Source organism: Anneissia japonica, unplaced genomic scaffold (genome assembly GCF_011630105.1).
Source record: "Anneissia japonica isolate Jap-2015-1 unplaced genomic scaffold, ASM1163010v1 scaffold287748_len1686314_cov196, whole genome shotgun sequence".
In the NCBI taxonomy this organism is placed as follows: Eukaryota; Metazoa; Echinodermata; class Crinoidea; order Comatulida; family Comatulidae; genus Anneissia; species Anneissia japonica.
In genome coordinates this window covers 860,735-882,907 of record NW_022727190.1, presented here as the reverse complement: position 1 = coordinate 882,907, position 22,173 = coordinate 860,735, and the positions used below count along the sequence as shown (strand labels likewise).

Below are 22,173 nucleotides of genomic sequence, written 5' to 3'. Positions count from 1 at the left end.
ATTAAATAAGTATACAATGCCCCGCCATTGGATATTGCCAAGGTCCTACAAATGATGTTAACCTACATATAACACATATGCGTGTGGGACACGACGTGTCTGTGGGGAAAAGCGTGTACCGTATCCCTGGCCCTCTCCTGATCGGTCAGTTGTTAAGTTCGACATCCAGGAAAAAACCACTGCAGTTTTAGAAAGTAACTTGTAAAAGCAGACATTCCACGCATAAAAACACTTTAATCTTTAAATACGAATGTGTCCCAGGACTCGCTGTTTTATTCTTTCATTAAACAATACAAACCAGCATAGGATTAATGTACCGAGTTGAGAATTTAATCGAATAGAAAGCAAATGCAAAACAAAAAAAACAAACAAAATAGCTCTCAGTTGAAAGGAATGATTGAAGTTAAAACAAACGCCAGTTTTTCTTCACTGAAGAATTATATACTCATTGTCTTACGGGAAAAAAGCAAAATTAATAAGTTAACATCATAGCTAGTAATATTTAAAAAAAAATTACAATGATAATACAATTTGTTGACAAAACTTTAGAAGAAAAAATATTTCCAAGGCATGAATACAATGTGATACTAATCAAATAAAATATGTATACTGTAATATTGGTGATACATTATCTCAATAGGAGTTCCAATTTCAGTCTGTGTAGTGGTTCAATATTCATGCTAAGTACAAAGAAATAAAAATGACTATACTTCTTGGTGTTACTGCTCTTCACTCATCTGTTTACCTACAAACACTATAATATAGCTTAACATAGAGAGGAACGGCTACTAAGTGTACAGCGAGGCAACATGCCAACAAAGAATAGGCCACAACAATCCAACTCAAAGTAAGATTTGATATAGCAAAATAATGACAAGAGAAATTACGCTGTTAGTTTAAAAAAACATGTTTCTTCTATAATCATTTAGGAAAACATGTCTTCTTTTATCCTTTTTCACAGATGGCCACAGCTGCCAAAAAATAGTTGTACTGTATATTGATGTCTCACAGTATTATCTAGATGTCTTGCCTTGTAAAGTAAAACATTACTGGTACTAAATTGGTGACATCATACCATACCATCACATGACACCACCTCGTTACTAGGCAAAATGTAGTGTTATTTAAGGCAGATATACAAAACTGTATTGTTAACTTTGCTATCCATTTTGAACAATTTTCTTCTTACAGAGTGTAAAAATGCCACCTTTGCATCCTGAACAAAAAATTAGTTGTAACTGACAGTAAACATTACAGGGTCTGGACTTGCAAAGGTAGCTTATAAAATGCAGTTCACACTAACAGCACCTTCAAAAAACACATATATGTAAGTGGACTTGCATATGTGAAAGGACTTGAACAGAATTATTTTTACATTGTGTAACTGGCCTGATATGTAAAGTCTTATAAATACACATAGTATAACATATAATGTAAACAGACATGAATAACATCTAAACAGATATACTGTACAGTACGTAAGTGTAATCTGACTTTTCGTTCAGCTCCATATATGAAAGAAAATGGAAGGTAGAATTTCAGTACATATATGAAGCAAGCAGAATGTCAATGCCATATTACAGTATATGAAAACTTGCATACAGTCATATAACATGAAATTGGATTATAAGTAAATAGATGGCACTTCGTTTGGTAACTGATTGAAATGAGATTGATTATAAAATTACAGTTCTACCTTTAGCAAGGTCTTATAATAGAAAATAACGTAAACAAATTTTTCTCAACAAAATTAAGGGCGATTATTAACCATGCATACAAAAATTTCAAACAGGCAATCTACAAAATATTACATTTAGTCAGTTATTTATTAATACAAATGAAAATCCCTTTATAGCATCAATATTATACAAAAAAAATTAATAAAAAAACAACATCCATATCTCTAATTAACACTGAGGTGATTGTTTAGTCTTATCTGCAAATATTTTCTACATATAGCTAAGTTAGAGCACATCTTTTGAGTGTATTACATTGGCAGTTGTGAGGAATTTATCTAAATTTACATACACTGATTCGATAAGATCCATGAAGAATCTGGATAATTGAATGTGGTGAAAAACACAACAAAATACTATTTAAACGAGTTTTCAATGGTTGTTGTAGCGTGGCAGTCTGTTAAAGCTGTTTCACCTACAGCAGTAACGCTAGAATTAGTTATCATGGCTCGGTTGTGTTTGGTTAAAAGATGGCTAAGGTGAATATGCTACTGAGAGTTGTCACACTATCCATGGTCTGAGTTGCAAGGCCTTACTACTCATAGTGTGGTTGTACATGACCTGGTCTTTTATTGTATTTATGCGGTTAATTGTTGGGTCTTGTTGAACCCACCTCTTCCACGGTTGTTATATCCAGGACGAGGACCTTGACCACGCCCTTAAAAGAATTGAAAACAATATTGATTAAATTCAAACAAGTTTTTTAAAAAATATTATCCTTTTCCAAAAATATTTATTTATTTATTTTAGTCGTATGGAGCAACAACTTGATTAGGGCAACAAGCCTTACATTTTAGTAGAACCCAAGAAGCCAAGTTAACATTCAGATACAAGTCTGAGTTCATATACTTTCTTAAAATCTGTTAAGTGCTTAAAAACACCTTGCATCCCAAAAAATGGTGATATATAAATCTCTATATTAGTCAGAAATTGGTGGTGTTATTAACATTCAGTTAATAGACAACTGATATGTGATTTTAGGTTCCCATACTTTTCTAAAATTCTGTTCAGTGCTTAAAGACACCTTGCATCCCAAGAAAAATAGTGATGTAGAAATCTCCATATTAAAGTCAGAAATCGGAGCTGCTATTTATTTTATTTCATTATCAAGTGAATGGAAGTCACTGGTTAATTTGCTTCCTTTACTCTTTTGCATTAAACACCTTTAAACTTTTCTCTTCTGAAACATAGGTTGCTATATTACTTGCATTCAGCTGGATAGCTGAATGCAAGTAATTATAGGTTGTATAATTACTTGTATTCAGCTATCCAGCAAAACTACAAAGAGAGCAGTGATCTACGATCATATATCAAGCAATGACCCATATGAGGCTTGCCATGCCAAAACCAACATCAGTGGCAAAAACATTTACTTTTTAATATTTTCATATTCTCCTCATTATAAGCTTTAAAAAGCTAGGTCATTTACTAGAATTGACTTACAATTCGAAAAATTATGAGTAAAAGTATTACAGCTCCTCTGTATTACAGTGGCAGCGCCAGCGGGGGAGCTTAAGATCCCCCATCCCCCACCCCCCGTCAGCAGAGCTCGTCGGGCAGTCAGACCCTAAAAAATATAAAAATAGGCCCACACCAAGCCAACACATCTGTCACAGTCTGAGAGTGCTATTTCCGGCCATCCAGAGGTTACTATTCTTAAAAATATCTTGTTCGGGTGGGGGAACCCCTCTCAAACCCTTCCTCCAACTCGGGACTAAGAGCTCAAGTCCCCTGTTAGACAGCTTAGCGCTCCCCCCCACCCCAGAATCCTATACCCGCCACTGTTGTACTATACAATACTGTCAAATCCTTATGCTAATTACACAGTTTAACATTTAGTGACAGTTGCTGGCTTTAGGATGGCAATCCTTATAAATGCAAAATTTTACTATCGTTGAACCTATAGTACATTTAAATAAATAGAATGCCAACAGCAATACGATTTGACCATGGTAAAGCAACGCCTTGCCTTTGTCAAATTTAATCCAATGCAAACACAGACTATGACCAACTGCATAATACATAAGTGAATTTACAGAAAGCTGTAGTTTTTACTCACCTCCCCTTGGGTTACCACGTGGCATGTTTGTACGTCGGTCATATGACTGGTAGCCATTATCCGGCATTGCTGATCTGTATGAGTTTTGGAAGGTACTGGACGTGTGCATACTGTTGCCACCGCCATTGCCTGTGTTGTACGCTACGTCTGATCCACGAGGCGGATAAGTGTTTCGCTGCATATAGTTTTGTTGGTTAAATCCTAAAGAAGAAATAATATAAGAAAATTCAACATTATTATATTCATGAAATTCAATTAAAGTTCAAAAGATACAAACAAAATATCATCATAAATAAAAACTCACATTTAAGTTCAACAACATACAAAAAAAATTATTAATAGTACGCTTTTTTAGCCGGGCACATGCAGCACTGAGTGTCGGCCGACACGATTTCACGGAGGACACAATGCAACAACAAATGGATCGTTTTAATGACCCGCCATGTCCACCACCAAAACTTGGTTGAGGGTGTTCATCATCAAACGCTTACTCAGAGCTGAGGAATGCATTCATTGTATGACAGTCATACACCACAGTGCTTTAGAGATCATGCCTCCCTATCTAGATGTATATGTTTTGGCAATAAAAAAATAAGGATACAAATAAAAATAAATAGATAGTTCCATTAACAGTGTTCTCCCCAGGATGAGGGTTAAGCATCATGGTACCTGCCCCTCCCTCCCCTCTCCCTCAACATGATTAGGGAAAATTTTTTTAAATAATGACCTAGATTTCCGGAAATGGCACTCTCAGACATCAAAAATGTTTTTTAAGATTTTTGAAATTTCTATAAATTTCCATTATTTAACAATTTTTTTTTGTAAAATTAGTGACCATATACTGTACTACTACTATAGCCTAGCCAGAATTGCCACAGGATGGCAATTTTGGACCAACCTAGATTAGGCCTAGGCCTAAATTTTAGCTTCAAACTGCTTGGCCTAGGTTAGGCCTAGCTAGATAGCTAAACAAAACATCGGCCACGTAGGCTGCCTAGATTGACACTTATCTAAACTTACTTGTCTTCATTGTAAAATAGTATTATCATATTAAAAACGTTTATTATAAAAAAACAACCAAATTCAACATAGGGCCTATTGCCTAGGCCTAATTGTTTAAACACAAACACGATCGCTGTCAAGAGAAGTACATGTGGTGAGAGGAAAATCCAGATAGATCGTTCTGGGCATACGCATGGACATGCATGGGCAGTTTTGAAGCGAACAGTTTGTGTGAATCAAGCTAACGATCGTGTTTTTAAATGAAAGTGTCATTTCTCAAGGTAAAGATAATGCAAAAATGAACGCAAAAAGATCAAGCATGAACTTGGGCTGATAAACCAACATCGTAAGATAGCATTGTTCTGCGTTTAAAAATATTTTCACACTCACTCTTCTTCAAGCTAGGATACATGGACAGCATTTTTTATTTCAAATTATTTTATTGACGATATTTTAAAGCATCACGGAAGACGCATCAAGCGTCACGTCAGCTTGGGAGCATCACGGTGCACCGTGATGAAGTCCCAAGCGTCACTGTACCGTGACGCTTCAAGAGCCTGGGGAGAACACTGCCTTAACTTTGCAGGTGTGTTCTTTTGAATGATGGAGTCTTTTATCCAGGTAAAGTTGTCACAACAGTTGACTTTCATTTAGCAAATGAGTTGGCAACATAAATTCTAATACACGCAACACAGACATATTTAGTATAGTTAACGAGTAGCACATATACAATACAGTGGTTCTCATAGTGGGGTGTGCATGTACCCTTGAAGGATAGGAAAATTCTTTTGAGGTGTATTTTTTTTGCCAAGAACTCCTTTTGTGGTAAACAAATGTTTCTAAACAGCAGAATAAATTGTATAAAATAATGTACCAGAAAATCTATTCAAGAATTGTGTGAAGTGGATTTATCAAAATTAGCTTATACCAGTTAGGACATCTGACGGGTAGCCAAGGATATGAATGATTGAATCAATTAAACTTCTGCATAGGGATACATCGAGAAACTTTGAGAACCACTTTTCTACACATAATGTTAGACAGACATGGATCACAGCTACATGCACCAAACTTTGGTTTATCCAACTACCGTAAATGCTCAAGTAAGCACCGCAGCGCTTAAAATTTTTTTTGAAGGCTTCAGTGAAGCGCTTATTTCGAGAGCGGCACTTATAAAAAAATATTGGCGTGGTACTTTCCATGCCTGTTCCCATGTTACCTATCTCACATATTCCAGTAGTTTGGTACGCCTATCATAAGTTCTACATCATCGCATACAAATGTTTATAAAGAAATGCTTATGTCTTCATTTATTTATTTTAACACTGTATACATTGTATTTAAAACCCTGTTTCTCACTGCGTTTCATTACACACAAGGTAATATTTACCAGGGGCGGATTTAGGGGGGGGGGCAGCCCGGCCCCGGCCACCCCCCCCCCTTTTTTGGGAGGTAAAAAAAAGAAAAAAAGAGAGAAAAAGAAAAAAATGATAGCCCAGAATGCCTCAAATGTTATGTTCGGGCGTCTAGAACACAAAAATTTCGCGGGGCCATGCCCCGGAACCCCCTACGACAGTGTTGTCTCAATCGGCCCAACTTTCGGCCCCCCCCCTTTTGGACATTTCTGGATCCGCCCCTGTTTACCCTCTATTTAGCGCTCGGCACTTATTCAAAAGCACTGCTTAGCTAAAAAAAAGTTTGGTGCAGCGTTTATTCGAGAGCGTTTCTTATTTGAGAGTGGCGCTTATTCAAGCATTTACGGTAAACAACAGATAAATGTAATGCCTCAGGTACCAGCGAGAAAAGCAGACGAATTCCCATCACCAAGTAAATGAGAATTGTATTAGAAATATCTATTAGTGAATGTGTGCCTAAAATTAAAGAGCCAAATTCACAGACGTTATATGCTTTGCATTGGGTCAGAAAGTTTTTAAGTGGGCGTCCAAATTAAATATGATTAAGACAAATGCAGTTGGTAATACAAGATATATTTTTTTTAAATTAAAATTTCAATCAAATTATTGGGGTTATAGGGCCTGACAAAGCTGCTTCACTTGGTAGAGAATATGGTACAAAAACACCGTCTGCCTCACCCCTCTTATTTTGAGGACTGTTACTGTATCCACCATTACCCCTGCTGTATTGCTGTCCTCCTCCTCGGTTACTGCGGTAACCAGTATTTTGTACACCGCCACGGTTGCCTCGGTTTCCACGGTTGTTATTACGATAGCTGCCTTGCTGCTGGTATTGTTGCTGATAACCTGAACCTGTTGAAAATTAAAAGAAATATAGTTACACAATCATTTCAATTTTCAGTATAGATATTATGTTTGTCATAAAATGAAATGAAAGAAGAAAATATTTTTCCCTCTTAAATAAAAAACAGGCTGAGCACATACATGGGTCAGCATCATTGTATTCCAACTCTCCATATCAGCAGCATGAGCAGGACAAAACAGTAATGCTCTTAACATTATGAGTTTTAGCGCACTTGAGCTATCTGAGAAACCAAATCCTAAATTATTTAACCTCAGATCATGGTAATGGAAGGTGAGCATCACCGTCTTCAACTCTACATAAATTATGGCGACGTAAACTGCTCTGTACCTGAAACGTCTGAATTTACTGATGAGGGATCTGGATTTCTGTTAGTTGATCCATAAGAGTCTGTTCCAGTCATTTGCGTTGATCCCATATTCTGGAATGCATCCTGTCCTTGAGTAGTTGAGACGACAGGAGCAATTGGAGGTGAAGACTGCATTTGGTACGCCATGCTTGATTGGAACGGTGGCGCGCTTGCGTTCATTGTTGACTTTGGGATGACGACATTGGACTGCGTCGTTACCTGCGCAGCAACTTGTGAGGAATCAGTGGGAAGAGCAATAGTCTGGGGTTCGGGTATGGATATAGGCCCACTGGACAACTGGCCTTGCTGTGCCATTGGTTCTTGTTGAAAAGCTGAATCTGCGACCTGGTCTGAAGTAAACGAGCCAAAAAAAAAACAAAAAAAAAACAAGATTTAAGATTGTTTTTAACACTTGGTTCTGTGATTTGATGATTTAGGATAACTAATATTTACAATACAATACAGCATTGAAACATCGGTTCCCACCAGTTGGGACTGGATACAATTAGAAAGTTGTAGGCTTGAGCCGTGATCAGTTGCTGGACCCAAATATTCCTGGTTAGTAACTCTAAACGTAAGACCCTGTCCAGACTATCAAATTTTATTTGACAAAAACATGTGACATGCCTAAATATGGTCATGATGACATCACATCATGACCATATATAGCCACACCATGACTATATATGGGTATACAACAGTTTTTTGTCAAAAAAAAATTTGGACAGAACTGCCAAGCTCAACCTGTTATTGTAGACAGAGTACAGAACCATTTGTACATGCCGGTGCAAGTCAAAGGTCAACCATAACCTAAACCACAATATCTTGGATAAACAAATAATCAAAGTTTATTAAAACCTACTTGAATATTGCGAAGAGCTACCCAAATTTTGCGTGTAATCTGTAGATGTGCCTAGTCTTGAGCTGGCATACTGGTCTGCCGACTGGCTGTACTGGTCCGTGGCTGAGGGGAATTGGTCTCCACCTGTGGCATAGTGGTCTGTGGCTCCGTACTGGTCAGATGCCATACTTGACTGGTAGGTGGAACTGGCGTGTGTTGATGTATTGCTTTGAAGTACTGATTCCTGATCCTAATAATTTACAATACAATATATTACAATATATTCCATGAATTAACTTACAACAATGTTAAAGGCACTTTTCAGCTAAGCATTTTTTTTTATCAGTGTTAATAAATTTCAATGAAATAGACTACAAAAATTATTTTAAAAAATGCAAACAAAAAGGTTGGCATATAACCATATGGTAGCAGAAGGCAAAGCAGACCTGTCTCTTCAATTTAATGTAACATTTGAATACATTTTAAAGCATTTTAAATCAAACCAAGTGGCTGAGCCTTTCTGATCATGAAAACTTAAATTGTAGACATCTTTGACAGACGGTTAACAGTTAATTTAAGGATTCACAGTCATTTCTTGATTGATTTATATAACCAGCGTCTGACAAAGACATTTAACTTAAGATCAGTAGCCTCTTACCACACTGTAACTTTGTTCTGTACTTGATTGTGTAGGTAGTGTTTGGGATGGGCTTTGTAAGAGGTGTTGATCCAAGACCTGGCCTCCTGATTGTTGAAGGCTTTCCAGTGTTTGATGCGACTGTGAATGCTCCATCATACCTGAATCTAGCCAAATAAGCACAATACATTTCACCAGTGAAAAATATATAAAACATGAATGCCATCATAAACTTATACTGTTTGTAGTAAAATGTGGGAAAATCCTCAAAAATTATTACAACTCAAAAATTTTCGGAATCAATAATTATAGTATAAATACGTCAAAATGACATTAGGGATTTACCTGAGGTTCCATAGCTTAGCTGCTGAGAGCGAAATGGTTGCGAGTGCTGGGAAACTGAGACTACAGCAGGATCAACTAGGTGAGGAGCTGCAAAGAAAACAAAGTTTATTCTTGGAGATTTGAATGGCTAAGCCAAAACACTTACATACATTTACCACATATACCATTTATATAGCATTAATATAGTGTTCAACCACACCTGGAATGAACAACAAAGTACAAGGCACATACGAATGCTCAAGGTACCTGCTCATTACTGGAGTGCTGAAATGGTACCACTTTAACACTCCAATAATTCAGTGTCAGTGCAATAAACACTGCTCTAAAAGCCTTCAAAAACATTATACTTGCTACTTGATACTTCTATAGTGCTCACCCATTGCAGTTAAAAAGGTATAACTACCGTAAACTTGTCTGACTTACCATCAAAATCAATAGGATCCTGCACAAAGCTGAAACTACCCTGGACAGCTTTCAAGACCTCGTCCAAGTCACGGGCAGCCTTCGTTTCCTGCTGGTAATCAATGGTGTCTAACACGGCAGACTCGGGGTGGACAGGTACAGGCTCAACTTCTGATTTCAGTGAGACTTCAGGTTGCAGAGAGGTGGGTACCTATGCATAAAGAATTTTTTTAAAGAGGTTTATGTTAATTACTGTGGTTATATAATAACATCGCACCGTGGTTTTTGGTTGGCAAAAAATGTCATTCTTCTAAAAATGTGTTAAATATCCTGCAATTACATGTTGCATAAATGTATAGATATAGAGTGTCATATCTATTTAGGTTAGCATAATAATTTTTGCATGTGATTTTTTTTTTTATCATTCTATAATTTTATTTAATACCCAAATGTGATACCCAAATATTATACAGTGCCAATTTCAATGAATGATCAAAGGTGAAGAGCGTTCATTACCCCTGGCCATTGAATAAGATACAATTTGGCAAACCAGCACAGAGTGCAACTTTCTTTGCTCCCTGGGGAGTATACCTAATTTTACCATATTGAAACTGTTCTTTCAAAATTATACTATTTTTTTTTTTATTGATTGGTTGTTTTGCTTTATTTTCAGATATTCTTCATACAGTTATTTAACTTTCTTTGTATTTTGTTAGTTTCATTCCTCCACAGAGAAAGTAGCATGCAATTTGCATAAGAATATTGGGGAACGAGAAAGTACTACAAAATTTGCATATGATAGTCAAGTGAACGATAGAGCAAGGCATATTTAGCATAATAATGCAAAATAGGCTGAAAATGTATTACTGCGATCTTTAATCTGATATGTGGTAAATCTAGAATTATGAAACTTTTAATAAATAACTTAGAATATATTTAATAGTGCTTCACTTCTGGTTGTCCTTGGAGGGCATTTGTTATACCATGGAGGTATTATTGAGAAGGAGATCACTTGAAGAGGCTCTGTACACGCAGCACTATGCAAATAAGCCAATGAACTAAGCTACCGCAGTGCGTGAAGTAGGTTTACCCGATGCCTTTGAAGTCTAATTTGTTCCCCGACACCAAATGCTCAGCAGGCTTAGTTTACCAAAAAATTGAACATGAGGAAATGGAAATTTTCTCAATGCGCACTACTTACAGTCCATCACTATGGCTGCGCAATTGTTTCCACCTTGAAGCTAATACATTTATCATTCATGAAATGCTAAACATATTAATATTTCTACAAAAAAAGGGTTTTAAATTTTTATTTTTATTTTTTATTTATTCAGGTATAAGATCATAAAAAATAGTCAGCAGTACAAGACTAAAACAACTGAATTAACAATAAGAAATAATACACAAATGACACAAAACTTCAAATATTATTTTTAAAAAACAATAACGAATTCACAATTCAATTACAATTAAATTTTAAAAAGAGAAAAAGTACAATATAAAATTTATAAAACTAGAATAGATATAAAAAATACGCCAAATTTAATGAGACATTTACATGAGATTTAAAAGCCTAGTATATTTCAACTTTAATTTCCATAAATTGGATAAAACTAGAATCAAATTCTAATTTTAACAGATATTAATTAAGGAATGATTGAGGATTATAATAAACTAATTCATTTTAGTGTCAATTATTGTGGACTATTCAAAAGTTTAATCCAAAGCCAGAGTAATTTTCAGTTTTACGCTGCCTTAGCATTATAGACGAACCAATCTATCTTTAGACAAAATTATAAAGAACACAAGAATAATTGTAACAGAAATAATTTGCAAAATCTGTTTGTGAAATATACACATAACAACATACTAAAAGTCTGAAAAAATCCAATCTGGGGAACATTGTTAATTTTAAAGATAATGAGTTAAAATCATACGGCTTATCGCACAACTGCTATGTTAAAGCGTATAAAAGCATGACGTTGCCAAAAACATGTTAATGATAAGGTAATACGCCCACCCGCAATCCAAAGGCGGGGAACACATTGGTTTGTCGCGACAAACAGATCTGTTGCCAAGTGATCTCCTTCTCAATAATACCTCCATACTTTCATACTCTACATACACTGGGATGGATTCAGCCTGTTAAGAAATGTAAGGGGGGGGGGGGGGGGGGATGAATGTGCAAAACTGTTTGCCTAATGGGGTGCAAGGGGGTGAATCTTCCTTGAAGCTCTAGTCTAGCACCTTTGTTAAATTCAGTTTGTATTTGATAGATTTTAATTAAAGCATAGTAAATTTTCCAATAAGCTTTACATTTTTTTTTTTTTCAAAAATAGGAGGCGTACACCCCTCATGCCTCCCTCTAAATCCGCCAATGCATATGTGCAATTGGCAGATTGATTCAGACTTACGTCAGTAGTGTCTTGTGCCGGAAGTGTCTCTGGATTTGTCATGTATTCCTCATCTCGCAATTCTGTTTCTGAAATTAAAGATACAAATAACGGTGCAACTATCAGGACTTCAACAGGTCACTACAATGGATGAACTAGTCTTTTATACATGTAAAATATGATTTTGACTATCATATAATATTATATGAACTTTGTTAAATTAGGGGTGTGAGAAAGAATAGGGAGTTTGTCGATTTATCCAGGTAAGTATTCACGAAGTAGGCTACTTAATTTTAATATAAATTCAATCAATTTTCTTCTCCAAAAGTAAGTTCTATATAAGAAATTTAACAATCATTCTCTGATACAATGTTTTGTATTGCAATAACATCTGTATTGATAAAAAAAAAAAAATTACAAAATAAAACTGCTCAAAGCCTGCAAAAATATCCTACGGATTGTGTAACATCTAAAGAGGAAGAAAACTAAGGCTGTCAAGATTATCAAATTTTCTTTGACAAAATAAAGTATGCCCATATATAGTCATAATGTGCCTATATGATGTGATGTCATCATGACCATATTTAGGCATGTCACATGTCTTTGTAAAATAAGATTTGATAGTCTGGACAGGACTTCATTAATTCACTCAATACTAACCTGCTGCTTCCTGTGCTGGCTCTTGGGTGAAATCTGGTATGTTATCTAAGTAGCCACACTCTTCAATCCTTTGTATCAATCCATTTAATTCTTTATCTAGTTACACATCGTCAAGGTAATAAAGTATTTGTAGATACCATCTTAAGAATCAAACAAGTTATTAATTTACAAAGTGACACCAATTAAGAAAAAGAAAATCAATATTCATTATTTTACTCTTTACAACAAAAATGATTAAACTGGTTAAGAGTCAATTTTAAGGATATAAGCAAAGGATGTAGTGTTATTATTTACGTTTCTGTAGTGTCATGTTACCTAAATAGACACATAAAATTAAATTCATTACGAGGAAGATATCTGCTGGATTAATAGATTAATTTTGATTACGATTTCAAGTGTACATTACTGAATATATTACAAGTCATGTGTACAGGATTACTCACAAATTTGTTGAGATCAGTGGCTGTGTATCTTTTGATATGTCTATCAGTATGTGTCTACATCAGTGTGCGTGTCCCTTAGTGATCATTGCTAAAAGTGGACATGTCTAATGTACAATATGACAAATAGACTCAACAGTTAATCACCATGCAATTGGTAAAAGATGTAGAATATATAGAAACATCACCCTTAAAAACAACGAATTTTAGGCTTGCACAATTTACTAAAGAAGGATACATGTTGTTCCGCAGACCTTAGACTCATCCCCTCTTACATACTTGCTCAGATGTTCTCCAGCAGCCATTCTCTTCTTCTCATAACTAGAAATTTTAAAAAAAATAAAATATTTAAAAAAATATAAAAACACATATGAAAAGGTTTCTCTTGCAATATATGTGGCTAAGACAAACCAAACCAGTCACTCCTCGCAGATCATGTTTCAGAGGTAACGGCCAAAACATGTTGAAATATAAAAATTTCCGTAATCTATTTTATTGCACTAAACTAAACTTTATATATCTATACATCATGCTATGATGTTTTTCCCATTTTTGACATTAAAATTTTCTGCCCTGAAAAATGGCCGAAATCGTAAACATTGTATGCAGATTTCTCAATACTGTTCTTTAAAAGCTGTATGTTTGAACTCATAACGAAATGTCGGATTTAAACTTCATTTTACTACTTAACCCCATATTAAAACTAAAAATGATGTGACCTGTTTGGCTTGTCTTGCCACATACAAGGTTTCAATTATTTAACAAATGGTGAAAAATCAATCATACATGATGTTATGCAAATTTTAGTCTTTATCCGTTCTCTATATGCACAATTCTGAATATTTTAATTCTGATTAAAACCAGTTTGAACTGAACGAAGGTTGGTTGTCAGTCGTCACCCGTCTGTCAATAGTCACTCTTCTGTTATTTCATTTAAGAGTATAGTTTTAAGCTATATTCTTGCATTCATAGCTAACTATAATTCACCCTATTTGAATGGCAAAACAGCAACTACTGTATAATCATATGGTAAACAATATATTTCTAATATGCACGTAAATAATAATAAAAATATAAATGCCTATTATAGTCTATACATTCACCTTTCTGTTGTTTTAGTATCATCTTCGTCATCCTCCCTTGATGGGCAAGCAATCTTGTAAAACTCATCCAAGTATGTTAATTCTTCTGCACTCAATATCTAATCAAAAAACAATTATCATATTAAGGATAACATTTTTTAAAAACATAATATCTCTACAATACACTTTGCAAATACCATGAAAAAGAAGACCATTAATTCCTGTGTTTGTTGCAAATTTGTTGTTTCAATCATTTTTTAATTATAAATTCAACAATGGCAGTTGTTTAATCAATTGTTACTCTATGTACATTCAATTGATATTTTAAATACAGTATGAAGGGCTGATGTAGATTTTTTTTTTTTTTTTTTTTTTTCACACTGGCATAGAATATGTATACAAAATCTGCTTACATTTGACATTTTAGCATTAATCATAAGAATACTCAAGTTCTGGACTTGATTAATTATAAAGTAAAATTAGATCAACTACAAAAAAAGAAAGAAGAACCAGGTCAAACAGAACACCTTCGCTTTAATATTGGATATACTACAATTTGAATACAAAATACAGTATGATTCAATGCCAAAAAGATGACTGTAATTCTTGTAATTCTAATTTTCCAACTCTCGCTGTGCACGTCGCTTGTGTCCTTGGGCAAGGTGCTTTATCTACAGTTGTCTCTCCACCCAGGAGTGCAAGTAAGGACCTGGTAGGTTCGAACTGAGTATGTGTTCCATACGTGTTTAATCCAATGACCAGGGTAGTAATGTAAAGCGCTTAGAGGTTTTATGCATGAGGCGCTATATATGACCGACATATTACTATTATTATTATTATTATTTTACAATTGATTTCTTCTATGCGCAAAATAGAAGATGTAAACATGCTGATATTATATATTATATGTTTCAAAATGCTACCTGTGTAAGCCCTCTGCACAGGAGCAGTTTGCTAGTTTGCTCTTGTTGCTCATTTTGAGCGCACAGTTCGTTTCTGAGAATTAAATATCTCTAGTATACTGTATGATATTAATTTTTGCCTCGATGCAGAATGCTCACCATGTGCTCAACTGGCTGAATCGGCCAATCATAATCATTTACCCAGTCCACGGGAGTTAGAGACGGGCTAGATATGATGAACAACATAGGTAAGCATTTTTCTCATCGTAGGTATCGGGCATATTGTCGCTTATTGTTGAGCTAACTGATCTTGCGTTTGCTGGACTGTAAGCACAGTTCATGCAACCAATATATCAACTTATCAAACTACCTATCTTCACAGTACAGTTAGAACTGGATAGAAAAAAAACCCCCAACAAAATGTCATTCCCTTCATTTAATCCTTTATGACTTGCTTCCGATTTTAAAACATGTCAGAACACAAAAATGAAAAGCAACATATGCTCATTTAGAAAGTGAAACAGAAAGTTTTGTAAATCCCCCGCCCACGAATAGTACAGAATGACAAGAAGTTTAAAGCTCTGTCCAGTCTATCAAATTTCATTTGACAAAAACATGCAACATGTTCAAATATGGTCATGACATCACATCATGACCATATGTGGCAAAGACAAGCCAAATCAGTCACTCGTCGCAAATCGTGTTTCAGAGAAAATGGCCAAAACATGCTGGAATGTCAAATTTTTTAAAATCTATTTTATTGCACTAAACTAACCTTTATATATCTACACATCATTCTATGCTGTTATTTTCCCCATTTTCAATATTAAAACAATATTTTTTAAGGGTTTAAAGATAGTTTCTGCATGAGAAATGCCTGAAATCATAAACTTTGACGGTTAATTTCTCATATATTGTTCTTTAAATAGCTGTGTGGTTAATCGCTTGTAACTTCATAAATAAATGTCCGATTTGAATGATTTTTTTACCACTTTATAGCTATTATTTTACTCTCTAACACTGTATTAATAACTCAAAATTCATTTTTGCAACGAGTGACTGGATTGGCTTGTCTTTGCCACATATATAGAAACATCATGCCTATCTATGGGCATACAATTGTTACTTACAATGGCTCCATTATTGCCTGCCTCAAAGTCACTTCTGATTTGTTGTTGCCCCATGTTATCCAACACGTTTTGAAGCAGTAGGATGCTTTGAATCGTTTTCTGTTCCTGCTCTTGTCTTAACACAAGCTCTCTCTTATTCCTCTTTTTCTCCATTTTTGCATACTGTGTACAGAAATATTAGAAGATACAAGATACAAGATTCTTTTATTGTCACTGGTACATAAAATACAAGTAAAATTCGTCTTCCCGATGCAAAAAAAAAAAAATTAGTATGAAAGTTAGAAATATAATAATAAATTAATCAAGGACATAAATAAAACAGGAAATACAAAATAATACAATTATTTACAAGAGTTAGCTACTGAAGTTTATCTATTAAAGTCATCATTGTACATATGGATTGAGTTATGAATGAAAGATCTTCTTAATCTGTTAGTATTGCACTTAATTAGATGTAAATGGCCGGATCTATTAAAGGTGTATTGCAAGAACATAGGTTGGGACATGTCTTTAATATTGCATAATTATTGAAGATAACTTTTAATTAAATGTATTTTTGTTAATATTTAATTATTTATGCTTTTCTTACAGTATATAATTATCTCATACTGATACATTATTTCTGGCTGATGAAACCAATCTTATTTTGACATTGTTATTTATTCCTTATTCATACAGTATTATGGAATCTCTTCATTAAAAACCAATTCTTCCATGAGCTCATTCACAGTACGTTTCATTCTAGCTTCATTTTTAACACTATTTCCAGGATAAAAGATAATACCACACAAAAACCATTCAAAATTAGGAATCACATGATTATCCAATTTCAAAAATAAAGCAATAACCAGTTCCAGTGATTTGCATATATTTTATGTGTATTAGGCAGCAATATATTTAGTTGGTATAATTAAATAGAACATACTTCCTAGAAATTGTCATTGTCTTCTGAACACATATTTTAATATTCATATGTGGATTTCTTAGAATGAAACATATTTAAAAACTGCATGACTTCTCAACAAATATTAATCCCAATTTCCAGCTACCTCACTTAGTAGATTTTCATACTGCAGCTAATCTATGTTAAATGTAATGCACTAAAGAAGGTGATTTATAACTGGGTCAGACTGAACACCACAGTATCTACAACACAAACTGGGCAGCAATGAAAGGTCCCAAGATGGTGAAGTGAAATTTCTAGGTAATTTGTCATTTAATGAAGTGATACTGGGTACTTTTCTGGTTTATTATTTATACATATGGCATTTTAATTCAACGTGCATCATCACGTTACCAAAAGCCATTACAAATGTGACCCAAGCTCACAAAAGGGCTGTAAACTCGCACCACACTGTATTAAGAAACAGAACTCCATAGCCAGAATAGGGTGTAGAATGTGAATTTTGTGTGAATTGGGTTTTTGTGTAATAAATAAAATATAACTATTAATCTTAGTATTCCTGAAGTTTGATTAATAAATAAAGTATAACTATTAATCTTACTATTCCTGAAGTTTGAGTTTAAAATTATAACTGTAAGAGGTAAAATTTAGCCATTTTCGGATGGGAGCAGGTGAAAAATAATAGAAACCTGCCAAAAATAAAAGCATTTTTCTCAAAACTTGATTGAAGAAAGGTGATAAGATGACAATTATTCAAACGGTCATAACTTTGCTTCCAGACACCTGATTGAGTTCATTTAACTGTCATTTTAAAGTAAATGATATGTTCTATGCCATTATAACAAAAACTCATTTTGGCCTGAGGACGAGTTTACAGCGCTTTTGTGAGCTTGGGTCACAAATATTTAACAGAAAGAGTATTAGTCTGCAAATAATTCCCAAAATACGTCATTTTCAGGTTTTATTGAACCTAGGTGGTGATGCAAAGGCTTGAGTTGTTTAAATTGTAAGTAAGCCAAAAACCTCCACAGATCGGTGCACGCAGTGGTTATTACCAATCGTTAAAAAAGTCACAAACTGAATCTCAATCCATCACAACAAAACTTAAATTGATTTTCTTTTTTAATTAAGAAAACCTAAAATGACCTAAAATACCATGAACCTACATCTGTCGCCAAAGACTGGAACGTTTTGTGGAGCTCCTTCGCAAACTCCAGGTTTCCAAGCACCTCATCATAATGTTTCAGTGATTGGCGCTGATCATCATTCAATACTTTTCCATCTTTCACCAGATCTCTGTAACCTTCTAACTTGCCCTGCAATTGACAAAAAAAAAAAACTTTTAATATATTGGGATTTTTGTCTTGGTAATTATGTTCATACCGTACAGGGTTCAAATTTCCCCACAGTACCAACAACAACTGCTGCTGAAAGGGAATTCCACTGCTGCTGTAAATCCCAGGCTTGACAACAAGCTTTTTGCGGTTGAGTCACCTGACCCAGCACTGGATGATACACACATTTATAGCAGTAGGCCTATTCTAATACTATTTACAAAGCTTGTTGCTATACTGTAGAAGAAGAATAAATTGCTGTACAGTAGTAAAACCATAGCCCACAGCAACTATTTGCTGATGGAGCATTTTTAGGAAATTTGAACCCTGCACTCTTTGGAAACTGTTAGAATACATTTGTTTCAATGATTGGTGGACTAAAGTTTATTTCAATTAAATATTTATATTTTATAATTTCATTACACTGAATCATCTTTCTGGCGCACAACCACCAATAATAAAGCTAGCAGAAAGTTGGCACAATTTAAAAAAACTGCAATACAGTTGCAATGTTCTCCCCAGGCCCTTGAAGCATCATGGTACCATGATGCTTGGGACTTCCTCATGATGCTTGGCAGGTGACCATGATGCTTGGAACATCTTCCATGATGCTTTTATCAGGGAACAGTTAAATTATTTAAATGTTTCCTGCTTTTATATAGACTTAAAGTACAATTTAGGCCATTTCAATAATAATAATTATTAAAAATACCTTGTATCAGTCCCAACTACGACGCTTGCCCATGATGCTAGGGAGAACACTGCAGGTGGTACCAAAAGGGTATGAAAAAACACATCAAGTAGCTCAGATATATAATGAACATTACAGTACAAGGAAGTTACTGTACAAGTTAGTCCATGCATCGAGCGCTTTGGCACTTCGGTATAAAATAATAAATAATTAAAGACACCATATTAACTATTAATTGGGTATTCTCTAATAAAAATAAATCAAAATACATGTGATTGTTATTTTAAGTGATTTGGCAATTAAAACTAAAACTAAGCTACTGTAGGCCTGCCTAGCCCTTTAAATAGGACAACAAACTTATGGCAGTTTTCTCCTAAGTGAAACATTTTTACTGGTAAATTTGTCCATAAAAATTCAGATATGCACACAGTTGGAGGCATCATCCCTTTTGAGTGGGGTTTAATGACTTGAAAAAACAACACATATAGTCATACCTGTAGCCTAAATATAGACTCTGGAATTATGTCCATTATTTGTTGAAAGAAGGCCAGCCTAGATTACCTAGGGCTGACATTGGTTAGTGGTGGGTGATGGTTATGGAAAAGCAGAGTTGATGATGAGAAAAAATGGGTGGAGGGTCCCCTCCTAGTTATGTTGGGTGGCGCTGCACTGCGTCTCAACCCCAATTTCAGATTTCCTATTAGGCCTAGGCTAGAATGAGGACCAATAAAACATTATTAAAATTAAAATTATTCATTAGCAGTGCACAGATGTTTGTGCTAACAACAACAGATCTGGTTCCGGAACTCAGAACTCTGGGCCTAGGCTAGCCTCTTTTATGTCTTTAATTACCAATTAAAAAAGGAATCTTTTTTGTTGTTGGTGATATTTATGGATGGTTGCTGGAAATAATATGGTAAAGGATTATCATAAAACAAAGATACATATATATTCTCATAGAATGACATATTTACAGCACACACAGCATAAATATCATCATAACCACCTACAAAGGATGGTGCCTAACCGGCCTGGCATTGCGAGTCAGTACTACAATACACTGCCAGTGGACTAGGCCTACACACACCTCATTCTGAACGCATGCCTAGGCTAGGCCTACTTCTGACGGTGTGCCCATCCTCCTTCCGGTTTCTCAAGTCATAATTTAAAATACACTTAAAATACTATAGGAATTAGAAAATTTACCTTCTTTTTCTCTATATTTCTAATCTTCTTTTCCACCACAAGTAGGACCTGTTTCATATGGTCCTGACTTTCTGTGGTGGAAAATTGTGTAGCAACTTTACTCGAAGCTGAAGGCATAATTTCATACAAAGCAGTGACCCAACCAACCGCTGCAGATTTCACGTGGGGTATCGCAACCTTTAATTACCCGAATCATAAGAGGTAAAGCTTACAATTTACCCACAATGCAACACAAATTATGGTTATTTTTTCCACACACAAAAGTTAATTGCAAATAATAGTTACGATTTTTTTCACACAAAGTTAATTGTAAATAATAATTAGTATTATTTAAAATAAATATATCTTTACAATAAATTATTACATAAATATTAATTGTCATTTGAAAAATTTGCAGATATTATTGCAATATAAATTACAAGCTAAAATCGGGGTAAAAAATGACGTAACCGCAGCGATACTGTACTTAAAGTATGTATAATAATCATAGGATTGTGTATTTATTATCCCATTTAGTCAAAGTGAAGATGATGTAAAATAAATGTTTTTTAACACTGGTTAACTATTGAATGAGTAGCGTTAGTGCTACAGTTTTGTGATACAGAATATTCTAGAATTTCCCAAGCACAGTCTATGATGGTGGCGCTATTATAAATTGTTGTTGTTATCCGTTTTCCATCCGTTTTGTAGTGGTGGTTGAATTTCATTTCAATCCTTAATTTTCTTTGACACCCATAGCCAGGGGACAGCTTTATTTAGGATCAATCCCCTTATATATGACAAAAAAAAAATCAATTTTAAAATTAACTTGCTCATTTTAAAGTAACATAAAAAGAGCATTAGGCCTAGAATTATTTAAGTTATTAAAGTTTAGTTTTACCCTGATTTTTATTTAGGCCTATATTTGCGGTAAATATATGGGTAAATTTAAATATTTGTTGTGTGCCGTACACTCTAGTTTTATGTTACTTCTAAATTAATGAGCAAGTTAATTTTCTGATTATTTTTTTTAGCGTAACATTAGGCTATTCGGCCAACCCAGCCAAAATGGTCAGTTTTATCCTAGAGACAAAGTGACAATTAGAAATGCAATTGACTCAAATAATTATATAGGCCTACCGGGTATATATTTTTATAAGACATATTTATTTTGGTATGTGAAGCCTGATGTTACCATCAATATTAACGAGAGACTGTCAGAATTTAATTAATTTATAAGCAATGGCAGACCTCTAGCTGTCCGAAAGGGGAGGGGGCTGGGTCAGATAATAACTTTGGCGCGCAGTGGGAGGGGAAGGGGCTTGGGAGGGGGTATCGCTAATGAGATTTTTTTTAATAGGGACCGCTGGATGGCGGGAATGGCACTCTCGGACTTGTAAAGTTGTAATGTAAAGAAATATAAAAGTTGATAAAATACGATTGTTACTATACTCTCAAACTCAATTAACTCAATAAATACACGCTTCATTTCTTGGGCCTATTTTTTTGTATTTTTTGGTCCGACTGCCCGACGAGCTTTGTTCGGGGGTGGGGGTGGTAGGGACAGTGGCGTAACGGCCCGCGTAACGGCTATGAGCTCTCACTGGCTAAAGCTATGCAATTGACTCAAATAATTATATAGGCCTACCGGGTATATATTTTTATAAGACATATTTATTTTGGTATGTGAAGCCTGATGTTACCATCAATATTAACGAGAGACTGTCAGAATTTAATTAATTTATAAGCAATGGCAGACCTCTAGCTGTCCGAAAGGGGAGGGGGCTGGGTCAGATAATAACTT

General features: G+C 34.8%; 1 protein-coding gene across 2 annotated transcripts; it reads right to left on the bottom strand.

Moving 5' to 3' along the window:
* Positions 1 to 245: 245 nt before the first annotated feature.
* LOC117113568 (caprin-1-like) lies at positions 246 to 20,566 on the bottom strand. 2 transcript variants are annotated; one of them, XM_033256937.1, is made up of 15 exons: positions 20,391 to 20,566; positions 18,326 to 18,475; positions 16,256 to 16,417; positions 14,245 to 14,342; positions 13,380 to 13,462; positions 12,702 to 12,797; positions 12,063 to 12,130; positions 9,670 to 9,859; positions 9,247 to 9,333; positions 8,923 to 9,068; positions 8,286 to 8,514; positions 7,405 to 7,773; positions 6,891 to 7,064; positions 3,796 to 3,996; positions 246 to 2,394 (listed from the first exon to the last, which is right to left on the bottom strand). In XM_033256937.1, exons 1-15 carry the CDS (start codon positions 20,505 to 20,507, stop codon positions 2,315 to 2,317), a joined length of 2,250 nt encoding a protein of 749 aa, XP_033112828.1. In that variant the 5' UTR covers positions 20,508 to 20,566; the 3' UTR covers positions 246 to 2,314. The 2 variants fall into 2 exon arrangements, with proteins under 2 accessions (XP_033112828.1, XP_033112829.1); XM_033256938.1 differs by having other exon boundaries at positions 6,930 to 7,064; positions 20,391 to 20,565.
* Between the last annotated feature and the right edge of the window lie 1,607 nt (positions 20,567 to 22,173).